General features: G+C 40.4%; 1 protein-coding gene across 3 annotated transcripts; it reads left to right on the forward strand.

Moving 5' to 3' along the window:
• The first annotated feature begins 1,419 nt into the window (after positions 1-1,419).
• Positions 1,420-13,382, forward strand: tomm34 (translocase of outer mitochondrial membrane 34). Of its 3 annotated transcripts, none has more exons than XM_085776676.1 (8): positions 1,420-1,470; positions 3,895-4,063; positions 5,532-5,631; positions 5,791-5,943; positions 7,123-7,295; positions 8,353-8,500; positions 9,701-9,827; positions 12,778-13,382. In XM_085776676.1, the coding sequence occupies exons 2-8, from the start codon at positions 3,922-3,924 to the stop codon at positions 12,877-12,879; spliced, it is 945 nt and encodes a 314-aa protein (XP_085632802.1). In that variant the 5' UTR covers positions 1,420-1,470; positions 3,895-3,921; the 3' UTR covers positions 12,880-13,382. The 3 variants fall into 3 exon arrangements, with proteins under 3 accessions (XP_085632802.1, XP_085632801.1, XP_085632803.1); XM_085776675.1 differs by lacking the exon at positions 1,420-1,470 and adding an exon at positions 1,534-1,609; XM_085776677.1 differs by lacking the exon at positions 1,420-1,470 and adding an exon at positions 1,534-1,605.
• The last annotated feature ends 3,569 nt before the right edge of the window (positions 13,383-16,951 follow it).

The raw sequence follows: 16,951 nt of genomic DNA on the forward strand, positions 1-16,951 counted from the left end.
TGCATGTTTTGTAAAATATGAGACACCACACCTTTACCCGGAAAGTGCATCAATAAAACTTTGACTGTTCAAGGATGAGAAATGAGTCTTTCACCTCTCATGTCCATGTGAAGATTTATTTCATGGGGTCACAAACCAGAAAAGCAGGAAACCTTTAATTTCCAATGTGAGTAATATGACAAATAATTTATTTATAATGTACTAGGGCCTACTTTATTTATTTCGGGCATGTCAATTAAATCATCATCATCACACTTCATCTTAGTTCAAATAATACAATACACATACAATATACAATACTTATCTATTTATTTGTCTTTGAATTCTCTGTTTTGTTCCTATTATCATTATCATTATTATTAGGCCTACTACATAGTTATGTGATAGTTAGACTTTCTTCCAAACAAAACCTAGTTTGACCACCTGTTTGTTACAGATTCCCCAAAATAGAAACCAAACAATTGCTGCTTTCTGATTGATGATGCCTTCAAGACTGTAGAAAACTTGGTAGAAAACACATTCTTGCTCACAAATTTCAAGAGGAATATTCCCTTTTATCGGAAGGTTTTAGGTGGTAAATCTAAAAAGATTTACTTCTACTTGCTGCTCTGTGACAGTCACTGAAAACAATAAAATAAAATGAAATACAGAAACTTCACAGGTGATCCCTCTTCCATTGTCATCTAATATAAGTCAGTCAGTCTTTCAGTACAAGAACAAATTATGAAAACAAGTAGGCCTATCAAATAGGCCTACTTAATTTTTTTTTAAATAAAAAAATAAATTTTTCACCCTCCTCCCTCCCTCTCCACATCCATTTCATCCCCTTTTCCTTCCTTCTTCTTTTTTCTTCCCAGTTCATCCCTCCTTCCCTCCCTCATCCTCTCTTCCTTCACCCTGTCGTCTCTCATCTTCTCCTCTTGCAAAACAAAAAACCTGTGCATTTAGCACTTGTACATAGTAAAAAAAAAGTAGTACAAAAACAAACAGAAATCTTGTGCATTTAGCACTTGTATGCAGTAGGAAATGCGTAAAAATAAAGTACAAAAATATAGAAATGAGAAGTGCATAACTCAGCCACAGCATCATTTCTCTGTACTGGATTTAACCGGTGAAACTTGTGCTTTACTTGTGTTTGACTTTTGCCACCTGTGCTCAGCATTATGCAACACAGGTGCATCACAATGAAAATGTGTTGGTGAGTTGTTAAAGTCTAAACAGGTGAAAAGTGCTGATGGTTTTGCCAAAAGAGACTGATTCAATCAGTGGGTTCAGGCAACTGAGAATTTGGTTCAGACAACAGGGTTTAGTGTTTTAGCAACTGAGGAAAACTGTAAAAAAAAAATTAAAAAATCCTGCACTTTTCCTCAGTCCTTGAACGCAGCGTACAAACGAAGCGAAACCGATATAGTAGAAGAGCTCAAAATACTCTGCTTCGTCTGTCTGGTGGACCGGTCGGTCGGTAGGTAGGTAAGTCACTTAGCTTAGCTCTCCCTCCGCGGGCAGAGGAGAGGAGAGGAGAAGAGAGTGGACAGTGTCGTGGGTCCAGCGTGAACTCTCCCACAGAGAAATGTCAGTGTTAACGACGGGACAGCCGGTAGTTCAGTCAGTGAGTGCCGTAAAGAGGAGCACATCTTCCGCCGTGTGGTTTCCTTCCTTCACACCGGCAGTGGTGGTGCAGCCTCGTACTGTAACTTCAGCTGCTAGCTAGCTTAGCTTAGCTTAGCCTCCTGCTAACGTTAGCTCATGTTAAAACACCAGTCGGATTAGCACAATGTTTAGCCAGCGAGCTAACTTAAGCTAACTCCGCTATTAGCAAAAGATCAAGAAGGAATCAGCAGTGAATTATTATAATTTAAACGAAACAAGACATGGTGGAAATAACTTTACAGTGCTGTTGTTTTCTCTCGCCTTTTAAAAGAAAGTTAACAGGTTATATATGGTTTCTGTTCATGATAAAAAACAATAAAAAGCCGGCTAGGGGGGGAAACTGTTAGCTGCTGGGTCACCCGGCTAAGATGAGTAGTTAAGCTAACATAGCGTTTACATTACTGTGGATGAGCAGGTGTGTTGATATGTAACAAGACACCGGTAAATTAAGTGAATTAACACATTTATAAACATGATACGTATAATTTGTCCTCCTGACACCTACGATTTAATACGAAAACACCTAATGACAGCCCTGAAACCATCCTGCTTTTGATTAAGGATGTTGTGAAGGTCGTTTTTTTGTTGTTGTTAAATGTTGTGCTTATTGAAATATTAGATTATATAGAGTGTTTAATAAATATTCTAATCTAGACACATCTATCTAATACAGTTCAAATAACAGGCGCTAAAAATATCACCAACCACTGCACTGAGTAGATCCTGAACGCAGCATAACCATATTTAGGGGTCCAACCAAGCCCAGGGCTGGGGAGGGGGACCAGGCATGCAAAGCAGTGTCTATCTATTGTATTTGAACTGTTATAAATAAGATAAAAGGAAAAGCTGTCAGTGTGTGTGTAGACTGCAGCTCCATCCTGAGACAGCAGCCCCCTCACCCCCACCCACCTCACAGTGTTTCCTGCAGCACAGAGGAGAGGATGGAGATGACTTGTCAGGATCTACAGTGTTTTTTGTTTGTTTGTTTGTTTGTTTTTTTAGTTCTTCACTCAGCAAAACTGTATCAGTGAAGTATTTCTCTCTTAAGTTATTTCAGTGTGGACTGGTGTTATTACTATGACTTAATCATTAATAAACTGGACCAAAATAAATCAGATAGTTGAAGTGCTACTGAACACAGTGAACACTTAAAGGGATAGTAGCATTTTTTTTAAAGTGGGGTTGTATGATCTACAAATAGCCCCTAAGTACATTAATTGCAGTAGAAGACTCTCTGCACTCCTCCCGTTAGCAACGCCAGCCCATAATAGCCCTGCCCAGAGATTTACAACATACAGTGTTGTGAATGGACCCAAAGAAACGGCCTATTTTCGCGGCCTAAAAGAGGTTTTACCTGGAAAAAAAATACACAGTTCCATTGTTCGCTATAATATAATTTTTTCCAGCCCTTCAAAGTGCAGGAAAAACACAGTTTTTATTTTTTGACAATTCACGCCAACTCACGTATCCCTCCGCCCAGGGTTAGCGCCCGCCGATCAGCAGTTGGTTAGGTCCAAATAAAAACTGTGTTTTTCCTGAATGAATACTTTATTTCAAACATGTGAATAATATAACGAAAATAGGCCGTTTCTTTGGGTCCATTCACAACAATGTATGTTGTAAATCTCTGGGCAGGGCTATTATGGGCTGGCGTTGCTAACGGGAGGAGTGCAGAGAGTCTTCTACTGCAATTAAAGTATTTAGGGGCTATTTGTAGATCATACAACCCCACTTTAAAAAAATGCTACTATCCCTTTAATAATATATCCAACATATTTTCATAAACATGTCATAGTTTGCTCACTTAACTCAATTCAAGAAAATTAAATCCACTGGATCCACTAAAACATAGTGATTGTCTCTCAACTGGAAAACTGCACAAAAAGAAGAAAACCGTGCCTATGTATGACACTAACTTATCCGAAAACATAACCAGGAAGTTGTAGGGGGGATGAAATTAGTTGTGAAACAGAATCAGCTTGTTCTCCTTATCAATGGGATTCAAAATCATAATCAAAATTAGAAAGAAACACAAAAAAAAAAACGACAAATTAATCAGCCTTACTACTACAATTTTTGTTATGATACATGGCACCTCATCCAGTCACTGTCCATGAAGGCAGAAGGTCAACATCATGTCTGCAGTGTAGAGGAGGTGTTAATATACTGTATTGGGTGAAAATCTGCATCCATGTTGTCTTAATGAACAGCTGCTAATTCAGTATTTCCTGCTGCTCTTTTCAGATAATCAAACAACAAAGAAGCTTAAAAATGCCTCAGAAAAAGAAGTCTCAGTCTCAGTCTCAGTCCTGGGCTGATTTGAAACAGGCTGGAAATGAATGTTTCAAGAAGGGTCAGTACGGAGAGGCCACCAACATGTACAGCCAGGCCATCAAAGAGCTGGAGAAGTCCAGTGAGTATCACCACCTGCAATCAACCTGACGACCGACAGTGGTCGAGACGAGCTATGTTGGTTCGTGTTGCAGGGTTTAGTCTGCACCTGAATACACAGTTTAGATTTAACACCTTGTTACTAAATCTACATGTATTTTTCAGTTTGACAGTTGCAGCCTCAGCGTCGTGTAGAAGACGATGTTGAAATAAACAGCTGTCGAAAAGACTCAGAGGACAGATCAGAAGTAGATTCACTAAAAATTTTTAAAATGTTTTTTATAGCAGCCAGCAACCAAGGCTGTCCTGGTGTAGATGTATTAATTTAAAGGACAATTCCAGGCGAATTCAACTCGGGGGTGTATTTTCATATCATTTTAGGTCTAAAAGAAGGAATCTGAAGATTTTCAGTTTAATCGCTCCTGTTTTGCGGTAGTTGCGTCTGTCCCCGCATCGCCACGGCAGCAATGAATGGGAGTGGATGTAAGTTCTGCTGTTTAGGCTGTTTACATCCCTCAAAGCCACAATTTTTTTCCACAGACAGCGTCAGATGGCTACTCAAACATGCACCGAGAAGTTTATTTACTTCAACAAGCCGACATGTTTGTAAAACTAGATCTAATTCAAAGTCTCCCGGAGTCTCGCGCGAGACCCAGTTGCCGTGCTCGGTGTGTTCAGGTGCAGTGGGAAAAGCTACCGTTTGTGTCATAAACACAGGAATATCAACTCTTTACTTGCTTCAAGTAAAAAAAACTTCTCGGCGCATGTTTGAGTCGCCACCTGACGCTGTCTGTGGAAAAAAATGTACACTTGAAGCAAGTAAAGAGTTGATATTCCTGTGTTTATGACACAAGCGGTAGCTTTTCCCACTGCACCTGAACACACCAGCACTGCAACTTCGGGCTCGCGCGAGACTCCGGGAGACTTTGAATTAGATCTAGTTTTACAAACATGTCGGCTTGCTTGAAGTAAATAAACTTCTGGGTGCATGTTTGAGTCGCCATCTGACGCTGTCTGTGGAAAAAAATTGCGGCTTTGAGGGATGTAAACAGCCTAAACAGCGGAACTTACATCCACTCCCATTCATTGCTGCCGTGGCGATGCGGGGACAGACGCAACTACCGCAAAACAGGAGACATTAAACTGAAAATCTTCAGATTCCTTCTTTTAGACCTAAAATGATAGGAAAATACACCCCCGAGTTGAATTCGCCTGGAATTGTCCTTTAAGTTGTTTATAAATGCAACGCTTTAGTCCGGGGAAAATTCCCAGTGAGTAATCAGCAGCTGTTAAGGTTGCTAGGGAACGGTAGCCGCGCTCCAGTAGGCCTGGAAACACAGCGGTCTCTCCTCTGTCGGCCCCTGACCAGAGACTCAGCTGGTCTGTCGTTAACCCTGCAGACTGTTTCCTGTCCCTCTGAGTGTCTCTCTCTGCTGTCGCTCCGTTCTGTCCTCTACGTGTCTGAACCAACGCTTGTGTTTCCTGTGAAGGTAAAAAGAGTCCAGAGGATCTGGGAATCCTGTACTCAAACAGAGCAGCTAGCTACTTGAAGGATGGAAACTGTGGGGAATGCGTCAAAGACTGCAACATGTAAGTGTTTTATTATTTAGTTCATGGTTCTCAGCTATGCGTTTGTGTTCATTAAAGTTTTTGAGGTTTAAGAGTCCCCTTTTTAAATGATTTTCAGAGGCTGTGGGAGCGTTAGCTGCAGCACAGAACCAGTCTGATCTTTGACCTTTCATTTGCCAGGTCTTTGGAGTTGTATCCCTTCAATGTGAAGTCTCTGCTGCGCCGTGCTGCTGCCTACGAAGCTCTGGAGCGGTACAGACTGGCCTACGTGGACTACAAGACCGCTCTGCAGATCGACTGCAGCATCACATCTGCTCAGGACGGCACCAACAGGTAGAGGTCAAACAATTCATGTACAGGTACCAGACAAAAAGAAAACAACACTAGTTGGGTTTCCATCCACCTTTTCTTATGCGCATTTTGTGAAAATGCGCATAAATACTTGAATGGAAACGCCAGAAATTCGAATAAAGGCAGCAAATGCGCATAAAAGTTTATACGCTTGGAGGGGGTGGATTTGTCAGCGTATCGATTAAAGGAAAATGCAAGTTTTTGTGATGGAAACAGATTATGCGAATTGAGCCAGAGTTTGTGGGTGAAGCTGCTGGACTTCACCCAGCGACGCCCCGGTCTCCCAGCTCTCCTCTCTGCACCGCAACACAAACGCGCTCCGTAACCCATAATGTTTTGTTTATGACGGTTAAGACTACACAAACACACGCCGTTAGTTATCCACCGCTACATTTATTGATTTTTCACCGGCTTCGTATGTAAACAGATGCACATGGAGGAGAGGAGCATAAACAAAACAGCTAAAAAGCGAGCGGACTTGCACAGTTCCCGACTGTCTTTCTGTGTAAATATCTCATGTTACAACATGAAAACCTGCGTCTTCAAGTGCGGCCTATATAATATGTACAGTATTTTCTTTTAAAATGTAGCTGGTGCGGCTTATACAGGTGCGTCTATAGTCCGGAAAGTAAGTAAATTGTCCATGATGTTGAGTGTCAGCTGAGTGTCAACTGTTGGATACAGTCACGCTCTCTTATGACGTAATCTCACAGTGCACTCCTCCTAATCGCAAAACACTAATGAATGGAAACGGGCATAAATTCGCTTTGCTTTTTGCGCATTTTTACAAAATCCGCTTTTAAATTCGATACGACTTGGATGGAAACCCAGCTACTGATTTTTAGACAAGAGATTGTATGAGAATCCTTAGCTCTTGTTTATAACACATGTATCACATATAGCCGTAATCCTCTTCTGTACGGTTAATCCTAAAGATATTGCAATATATTACTTGAAGACGATATTGGCCAACTCAAGTGGGAATCTGCAGCTGGATTCATATTGTCATAAAAGTTTAATGTAGACAAACGTTTATTATCTCAACAGTACTTTCTGAGAGAAAACAAAAGCTCCTGTATGTTAAAAAGGGACTCCAGCAGCAGATTCACATCTGTGGTGATGGGAGAGATAGAGAAAACATCTGTAACACTTGTTTCTCAGGATGACAAAGGCGCTCACAGAGGCAGAAGGTCCCTCGTGGAGAGAGAAGCTTCCCCCCATCCCCGCAGTTCCTTTGTCAGTCAGAGAGAAACTCAGCCAGAGAACCACAGCAAACACGGCTCAACAAAACCCAGTGCCGCAACACAACGGCACCACGCAAACAAACAAACCAGGTGAGAAGACTCGTGGTAGCTGGATGGGGGGATTTTATTTTACTGAAACCAACTTGTTTGTTTCAGCAGATTTAATTAAAGGACAATTCCAGGCGAATTCAACTCGGGGGTGTATTTTCATATCATTTTAGGTCTAAAAGAAGGAATCTGAAGATTTTCAGTTTAATTGCTCCTGTTTTGCAGTAGTTGCGTCTGTCCCCGCATCGCCACGGCAGCAATGAATGGGAGTGGATGTAAGTTCTGCTGTTTAGGCTGTTTACATCCCTCAAAGCCGCAATTTTTTTCCACAGACAGCGTCAGATGGCTACTCAAACATGCACCGAGAAGTTTATTTACTTCAAGCAAGCCGACATGTTTGTAAAACTAGATCTAATTCAAAGTCTCCCAGAGTCTCACGCAAGCCCGAAGTTGCAGTGCTGGTGTGTTCAGGTGCAGTGGGAGCTACCACTTGTGTCATAAACACAGGAATATCAACTCTTTACTTGCTTCAAGTGTACATTTTTTTCCACATACAGCGTCAGATGGCTACTCAAACATGCACCGAGAAGTTTTTTTTACTTGAAGCAAGTAAAGAGTTGATATTCCTGTGTTTATGACACAAACGGTAGCTTTTCCCACTGCACCTGAACACACCGCGCACGGCAACTGGGTCTCGTGCGAGACTCCGGGAGACTTTGAATTAGATCTAGTTTTACAAACATGTCGGCTTGCTTGAAGTAAATAAACTTCTCGGTGCATGTTTGAGTCGCCATCTGACGCTGTCTGTGGCTTTGAGGGCTGGAAACAGCCTAAACAGCAGAACTTACATCCACTCCCATTCATTGCTGCCGTGGCGATGCGGGGACAGACGCAGCTACCACAAAAAAGGAGCGATTAAACTGAAAATCTTCAGATTCATTCTTTTAGACCTAAAATGATAGGAAAATACACCCCCGAGTTGAATTCGCCTGGAATTGTCCTTTAAGTTGCTGAGTATCAACATTTTACATCTTTTGTGCCCCTTTTAACTCATTTTACCATCTGACTTGTCCTTTCCATCGTCCTCTCCTCTTGCCAGCTCCCAGTGATAAAGACATAAAAAAAGGCCAGGCCCTGAAAGAAGAAGGCAATGCCCTGGTGAAGAAAGGACAACATAAGGAGGCTATAGAGAAGTACAGCCAGAGCCTGAAGCACAACCCCTCTGAGGTCACGACCTACACCAACAGGTGGGCCGACTCATCGCACCTACACCTGTTTTAAGAGTCTTTCAAAGAGAATAGATATTTATTAAAATTAAATTATGAAATAAATCTTAAATGAAAAGGTTTAACAGTGATTCATGGAGCCATTGATTAGTGATTCAGTTATTAGTGCTTTATAGATCTGGAACTGAACTAATGCTCCAGCTGCAGACTGAATTGTTTCTATCAGTGGATGAATGTTTGTATACATTTTGTTGGTGTTAATTATCTCTATATTACCAGATCTTCGGGAGTTTAAAAATGTTTACACATTTCAACTGAATTCTGTGAACCGCATATATTTTATTTTATCACTCCATGATTAGAGCTTTGTTCTCCAGCAGCTCCTCACCTACACCGACCCAACCAGATCTCACTGTGTCAGATTCACACAGACAAATTAAATACATCACCCTCTGCTTTATGAGAAGATATTATGTTAAAGGGATAGTAGCATTTTTTATGATCATTTTGTATGATCTACAAATAGCCCCTAATATAAGTACTTTAATTGCAGTAGAAGACTCTCTGCACTCCTCCCGTTAGCAACGCCAGCCCATAATAGCCCTGCCCAGAGATTTACAACATACAGTGCTGTGAATGGACCCAAAGAAACGGCTTTTCGCTATAATATCATTTTTTCCAGCCCTTCAAAGTGCAGGAAAAACACAGTTTTTATTTGGACCTAACCAACTGCTGATCGGCGGGCGCTAACCCTGGGCGGAGGGATACGTGAGTTGGTTAGGTCCAAATAAAAACTGTGTTTTTCCTGCACTTTGAGGGGCTGGAAAAAATTATATTATAGCGAACAATGGAACTGTGTATTTTTTTTTCATGTAAAACCTCTTTTAGGCCCTGAAAATAGGCCGTTTCTTTGGGTCCATTCACAACAATGTATGTTGTAAATCTCTGGGCAGGGCTATTATGGGCTGGCGTTGCTAACGGGAGGAGTGCAGAGAGTCTTCTACTGCAATTAAAGTACTTAGGGGCTATTTGTAGATCATACAACCCCACTTTAAAAAAATGCTACTACCCCTTTAAAATGAAGATTGGAGAACCAATTTTTTCAGTCCAGTGCGAGTGAGTTTCCTGATGTTTGAATTTGATCTCTCTCTCTCTCTCTCTCTCTCTCTCTGTCTGTGCGTCTATGTGTTTGTGTTTGTATATGTGTGTGTGTGTGTGCAGAGCGCTGTGCTACCTGTCAGTGAAGCAGTACACAGATGCCATCAGAGACTGTGATGCGGCGCTGATGATTGACAGCAGCAACATCAAGGCTCTCTACAGGAGGGCTCAGGCTCAGAAGGAGCTCAAGGTGAATCCTCGTCACCGTTTCCCCCACACAGAGCAATCACACGTTACACACCAGCTTCAGTCCGTCTGTCTGTCTGCCTGTCTGTCTGTCTGTCTCTCTGTCTGTCTGTCTGTCTGTCTGTCTGTCTGTCTGCCTGCCTGCCTGCCTGCCTGTCTGTCTCTCTGTCTGTCTGCAGGCTCTCAGGGGCGGATGACAGAATTCAAGCATTTCCTGTCTTCAAAATAATTGCTGTTGTTTCCCCTGGCAGCCTCTCCTCATTAGTATGCCATGCACATTGCACACACATGCTAAACTGTGGTTTAGACTGAAAACCAGGAAGAAAAGAAAGAAAATCTCCAGAGTCAAACAAAGTTGTTTAATCATATGTGACCCGCTCCATCAAAATGAGTCGGAAGTCGCAACGTTCTATTTTTAGATAATCAGCTGATAACATGGAAAACCCATAGAAAATCAAAAAAAATGTTTTACCCTAATTTCAAAGCAATGACATTCAAAAACAATCTCCCAAAGTTTCACAGTCCAGATAATTGAGAAAAGGCACGAAAATGATTATTAAAGTTGACCTGCAACTTAAACCCTCTGAAAATGAGCGTTGCATCGGTGCAAAACATGAAATATCTCCTGAACCGTTCATGATAGAGACGAGCTGTAAACTGCATCTGAATCGCGGGATTCTCCGCTTTCCAACGGTCATTGAATGTTGCCTCTATGACGAGAAGGGACGGGTACAGAAACAGATGCTAAACCGAGTAGCATCGACGCTAACAGAGCGTAGCATCGATGCTAACAGAGCGTAGCATCGATGCTAAACCGAACGTAGCATCAATGCTAAACCGAACGTACACGCTTGCACATGTTTTACAAAATGTCAACAAAACATGACAACTTCTGAACCGTTTATGATAGAAACGAGCTGTAAAAAGCATCTGAATTGTGAGATTCCCTGCTTTCCGAGGGTCATTGAATGGTCTCTATGACAACAAGGGGCCGTATAGGGAGCGTGTAATCACGTGGTACAGGAACAGATGCCAGAGTCACTGGCAAAAACTTTAACTGCTATTTTCTCAGGTTTTAGAACGGAATAAGAGAGTAGGAGATCGTAATTCAAATGGCCACATCTCGAAAACCATCAAATGTATGACTCTGACTAGGGTATCATTTTAAAGCTTATTTTCTAATCTTTCCATTGATACCAAAATCTCAACTTTGAAATTTGGGTCACTGTGACTCATTTTGATGGATCGGGTCACATATCAGCATTAGATCTTTCACATGTCATATTTGCTTGGGAAAATCCACATCAATGAGTTTAGTAGAGTTGTTGTGACCAAATATCAGGTGCTAATAAATTCATATGCTGCACATTTCATTTATTAGACTCTGAGGGAAAATAACAGCCATAATCCATAATATAGATTTAGTGTATCACGGTATTCCTGTCTATTTATCAATGGTGGGCAGCGCTGGTTTGATCCATGTCCTTGTGGAAGCATTCAAACCTGCTGCCAGAAGTATCCATATCAGTTTCTTGTCATAATTACACTGTTGAAATGGGATTGTATCCAGGATTAAAGGTTTATTGTGAAGCTTTACCGGCCTTACTGCCCTCAGCACTGTGTCGGGTGGTATGCTGCTCATTTCTCTCTTTTTAGGGTTAGGGTTTCAGACCATTGTATTTGCCTTCCCTTTGACTTGGGTTGTATAGTAATATTTTGATAAATTGTTCAGCCCTAAACATGATGTGATCCCCTGGTTTGTATTATACCAAATTTATGATAAATATTGTTCATACGATACATTCTGATTACTACTGATAATTGAACGTGATTGATATTTAATGAAAAATCAGGAGTCACTTGGGACACGTTATGCATGTTGTTGTAGCACTGATTTTCCCTCTTTGACAGTCTGAACAGTGACTAAATGATATTGGAGCCATCCTTACAGGTTTCTGTCCCATCAATTTGTGCAGGAAAGCAACGTCAATTCATAAATCACATTTGTTATGACTTCACAATGTGTCCCCCATCCTCATCCTCTTTCCAAACACCCTGCCAACTGAGCGTTAGTGCTATTAAAACAGTGATTGATTTGACCAGAACTTCATCATCTTAGTTTGGAGTTTAGCACTGGTTTTGTTAAAGGGATAGTAGCATTTTTTTAAAGTGGGGTTGTATGATCTACAAATAGCCCCTAAGTACTTTAATTGCAGTAGAAGACTCTCTGCACTCCTCCCGTTAGCAACGCCAGCCCATAATAGCCCTGCCCAGAGATTTACAACTTACATTGTTGTGAACAGACCCAAAGAAACGGCCTATTTTCACGGCCTAAAAGAGGTTTTACCTGGAAAAAAAATACACAGTTCCATTGTTCGCTATAATATAATTTTTTCCAGCCCTTCAAAGTGCAGGAAAAACACAGTTTTTATTTGGACCTAACCAACTCACGTATCCCTCCGCCCAGGGTTAGCGCCCGCCGATCAGCAGTTGGTTAGGTCCAAATAAAAACTGTGTTTTTCCTGCACTTTGAAGGGCTGGAAAAAATTATATTATAGCGAACAATGGAACTGTGTATTTTTTTTCCACGTAAAACCTCTTTTAGGCCGTGAAAATAGGCCGTTTCTTTGGGTCTGTTCACAACAATGTATGTTGTAAATCTCTGGGCAGGGCTATTATGGGCTGGCGTTGCTAACGGGAGGAGTGCAGAGAGTCTTCTACTGCAATTAAAGTACTTAGGGGCTATTTGTAGATCATACAACCCCACTTTTTAAAAAATGCTACTATCCCTTTAAAACCAAAACAATCACAAATGGGTCATTTTTATCATTTATTTTTCAATGAGCTCTTCCATGACTCCATGACAGTAGCTGATTGGAGAATAGAACGTGTGGCCGTTCAGTTTCCAGGTTCAGGTCTTGACTGTTCTGTCGTGTTCTGGCTTTGCACCACAGGACTTCACGACCTGCGTGGACGACCTGAACCGCCTCCTCAGAGTGGAACCAAAGAACACCGCCGCCCTGAAACTGCTGCAGGAAGTGCAGAAGAAAAAGTGAGGACACATCAGAGAGTAGAAGAAACGTTTCCCCCCCCCCGTGATTTACAACTCAGAAACTCCGACGTGACCTGTATGCAGCATCCGACCTGGAGTCTGTTGCCTACGACAGGATGCGCTCTCACCTTGTTTTATGTTTGTTGTTGTTTCTGCTGACAAGTTAAAAAGCTTTTTCTTTTCTTTCTTTTTTTCCTTCATTGATTTTGTCCTTTTCTTTATTTCTTTGTGACTGTGAAACCACGACTGCAGCTCTGCTCTGTCTCCACCTGCTCTAAGTGCCTGCTCACATTAATTTGTTCTGCGTGTGTCAAAATCACCTGTTCATGTTTTGAAATCTCTGGGATCATCGTGTAGGGAACATGTGTTCATGTTTGCAAAGTTAGAGCCATCATGAAGTTGCAGAGTGACCGACCACAGCTGAAGACTCAGCTTCTCACATTTTTCTTGTTTTATTTGTGTCAACCTGCTTCTGTTTTCACTTAAAATAAACCATAATAAACAGAAGGATTTGTGTTTTTGTTTTTTTGAGAGGTCTGACAGTGATCAATCAATACTAACGAAGAAAAGAGGACTGGCAGTTTGCATTTTCATTTTCATGTTGGCAAGTAGCAAGGTGACGTAAATGTAAATGAAGCTGCTTCACGTTACGTATTTTATTGTCAGACCATAAAAATTAAATATCGGATACTGCTTTCATTTTATTGTTAAAAAAACAGTTTAGCGGTCAAATTTGAATTAACATTTTGAATATTTTACATTGTCTATCAGACAGTACGACTGAATGAGTTAATGTCACTTTTCCCCTCTTCATTTCAAGATTTGAGACACTCAATTGTCTTTGCACAACAAAATTTAGATTTGGCAACAATCCATCCATTTAGCAGCATTTGTAAGAAAGATCTATGTCGATATGTAAAGATGATACATCTTAGCTGCTAATATATTCAAATAACTTTAAAATAGTCATGATAAACAATCCTTATAATACGAAAATAAAAGTAAAATTGGGGAATATTACACTGCATATTGCATTTCTTGGGAGCTAAAGCTTAAGTAGGCAGCCCACCGCCTTTATGTGGCCCTTCTTTCACATACGTACATTTGTGAAAATGATTGTGTAAATTTTTTACTCACGTTACAATTATAATGCTACTATAGAATTACAGGAAATATGACTGATTGCATGAGGTCATGACCTGTATGTATTACTGTAGGGCTGTCAGAGTTAAGTTAATGCGATTAATGTGAAAAAATTCATGTCAAGTGACCTAGGTTGTCATCATCTGTCTCTCCTCCCCTGTGCAGTTCCTCTTTTATTTTGAAGTTCAGTGTCCTGTCTTCCTGTGATTACCTCATGTACCAGGAGCACAGTGGAAGTTACCGATGTAAAAACTGATGGAAACACTGATCGACATCGAGACTGAAAGATGTCAGTGCTGCGTACACTGGTGTTAGAGTGATCTCTCCATTAACTAGAAGGTGTTTAGGAGCTGATGGCTGATAGACAAGCCTAAATGTACAGCTAGGGCTCTGCACATCTGCATTCAATACAATTCAGCCAGAACTTCTACTGGCAAAGATGATTCAAATGGAGATTAATCCTCATCTAGTTCACTGGTACCATTCATTTTTCACGAATAGAAACCAGATAGTTAAAGTTAACCAGACATACTCATCTTCTATTGTTACTAACTCAGGAGCACCTCAGGGCTGTGTGAGCTCTCCGTTGCTTTTCACACTTTATACTGATGATTGTAAAACAGAATGTCCAAATACTTTTATTTTGAAATTTTCAGACGACACTACACTGTTGTCTTTGTTGAGCCCTGAAGATGATCCTTGTGTTCATCAGCATGCTACAGACAGATTAGTGAAGTGGTGTGAAAACAATTCACTCATTATTAATTCAAAGAAAACAAAAGAAATCATTTTCCCAGTGGGTTCATACCCTCCACCAGTTACTGTACATAATGCTGAGATTGAACAAGTTTCCTCCTATAAATATCTGGGCATCTACGTGGACGCTACTTTGTCCTGGAGTGTACATGTAGACTTTATTTGTTGCAAAGTACAACAACGTATTTATTTTTTGAGAAGATTGAGGTCATTTGGAGCAAACAAACACATCCTGTTATTATTTTTTCAGTCTATAGTGCAGAGTGTTATGCAGTACGCAATTAGTGCCTGGTTTAGTTGTTTGTCTGTCCAACTTAAAACCAAACCAACCAGACTGCTACATATCTGTTCAAAGATTGTGGGTCAAACTTTGGAGTTACATTTTCAAGCAGCTACACTAAAAGAATGTTGTCCCTTGCAAGTAATATCTCATCTGACCCCTCTCATGTGTTATTCGAGGAATATCAGCTTCTGCCATCAAACAGAAGGTTTAGAGACTGAACAGGCTGAGGAACTCTTTTGTCCCTCAGTCTGTCAAACTGTTAAATCAGAGTTTGGTCTCTATAGACCCTAAGGTTCATGTACAGACTGAGCACTGGCTGTTGCACCAAGACACTTTGTAATGTTGGATTTATGTTGTGAGGAGTTAGGAGGTAGTTTGTGTTTTTCTTTAAATGTGACCTTTGAGGGTAACATTTATGCTTTCTGTAAATGTATGTTTTTTGTATTTTGTTATTATTTATGTGAAACTTTGGACGTCATGGGACGCAAGACAAATTTCAGAGTGATCTGATAATAAAGTATAATCTTAATCTTAATAAGAAGTTAATATTGTTGATAGTTGTAGTACTGCAGACCATGTTTGCATCAGGAATGCTAAAATCACCACTGATTTACAGTCCATGCCGTGTTATTTGGGTTTATTTTACAGTTTCTTCTTTTTTGGGGGGGTCAGTTTGCCTGTGGTTCATTGAGGTTTAGGCAATAACGGTGAAGTGTGGTCTTTACCTCAGCCCAGCCAACGTTGTTGTAGAGGGGGCAAAGAAATAGTTGAGTGTTTTTAAGAGACCAAACAAGATTTTTTCTTTAAAATTCAGTTTTAATGATGATACCAGTGGGGGAAAAAAGTTTTTATGTCTCAAAATAGACTAAAGAAACATAATCTAAAGAAATGTTTAAAAATTATTTATTTTTGGAAGTTTTGGGGATTTGTTGACTGTAGGCAACATTGTACCATTACGGTTCATCATCTACTGTATTAGAAACACCGACCAGTCTCTGTAGACTTTCACCTTCACTGGCCTCATCCTCATAATAGCCTGATGTTTACTTTACTGCATCCAAAATCAAATTTATTAAGGATAAAAAACAAAATGATGATGAATTAAATGTTTTTGAACATTATATTTACATCTAAACACACACTACCATAGTCTCATAATGCAATATTGATTCCATAATGGTCCAGTGTCGCCTCAAGGCAACGTTGCAATTTTCTATAATGGTACGTTGTTGCTTTCGGGCAACAGGTGCATTTTAATAAGTTTCCATTATTTAATAAGTAAATAAATTGCATGGAACTATTAAAAATTAAACTTTACTAATCTATTAGTGTAAAAAAAAAAATTTCCAGATGAAAAAGGGCCAGGAAGTTCCTGTATGTTTTCAGACCGTTTTAGTGGAGCAAAATGGCAAACCTGTTTCCTTTGAAAAAGTCTGTAAAAAAGGGTTTCAGTGGCTTCTTGAAAGTCATGTGATTGTTAAAGCATTGTTATTGGTTCTCTAAGGTCTCTTCTCTTTTTTAAAGTATTACAGCATTAAATGGGATGAATTGTGGAGATGTGACAGGCCAGAAAGTGGTATGTTGCTGCCTGAGGGCAACATGGTACCATAGTGCAGTGGTTCTCAACTGGTGGGTCGGGACCCAAAAGTGGGTCGCGGACCCGTTCTGGATGGGTCGCGGACAGCTGATCAAAAAAGTAAATAATATTTAATGCACATCTGATGTTGGACATGTCTTTTATTTTGAAAAATAACTTATATTGAAAGGCACGAGACACGTGAACACATGCAGTTGTAATGCTCCTCCTCACTTTCTGATTATTTGCTCTGAATGCAAAGATATCAGTTTCTTATTAATGTGGCCTGATGCAGTGAATCTTGTTTTGTTTTGTGGG

The sequence above is a fragment of the Trachurus japonicus genome, chromosome 5 (assembly GCF_045865225.1).
Source record: "Trachurus japonicus isolate A0001 chromosome 5, Traja_1.0".
Lineage (NCBI taxonomy): Eukaryota > Metazoa > Chordata > Actinopteri > Carangiformes > Carangidae > Trachurus > Trachurus japonicus.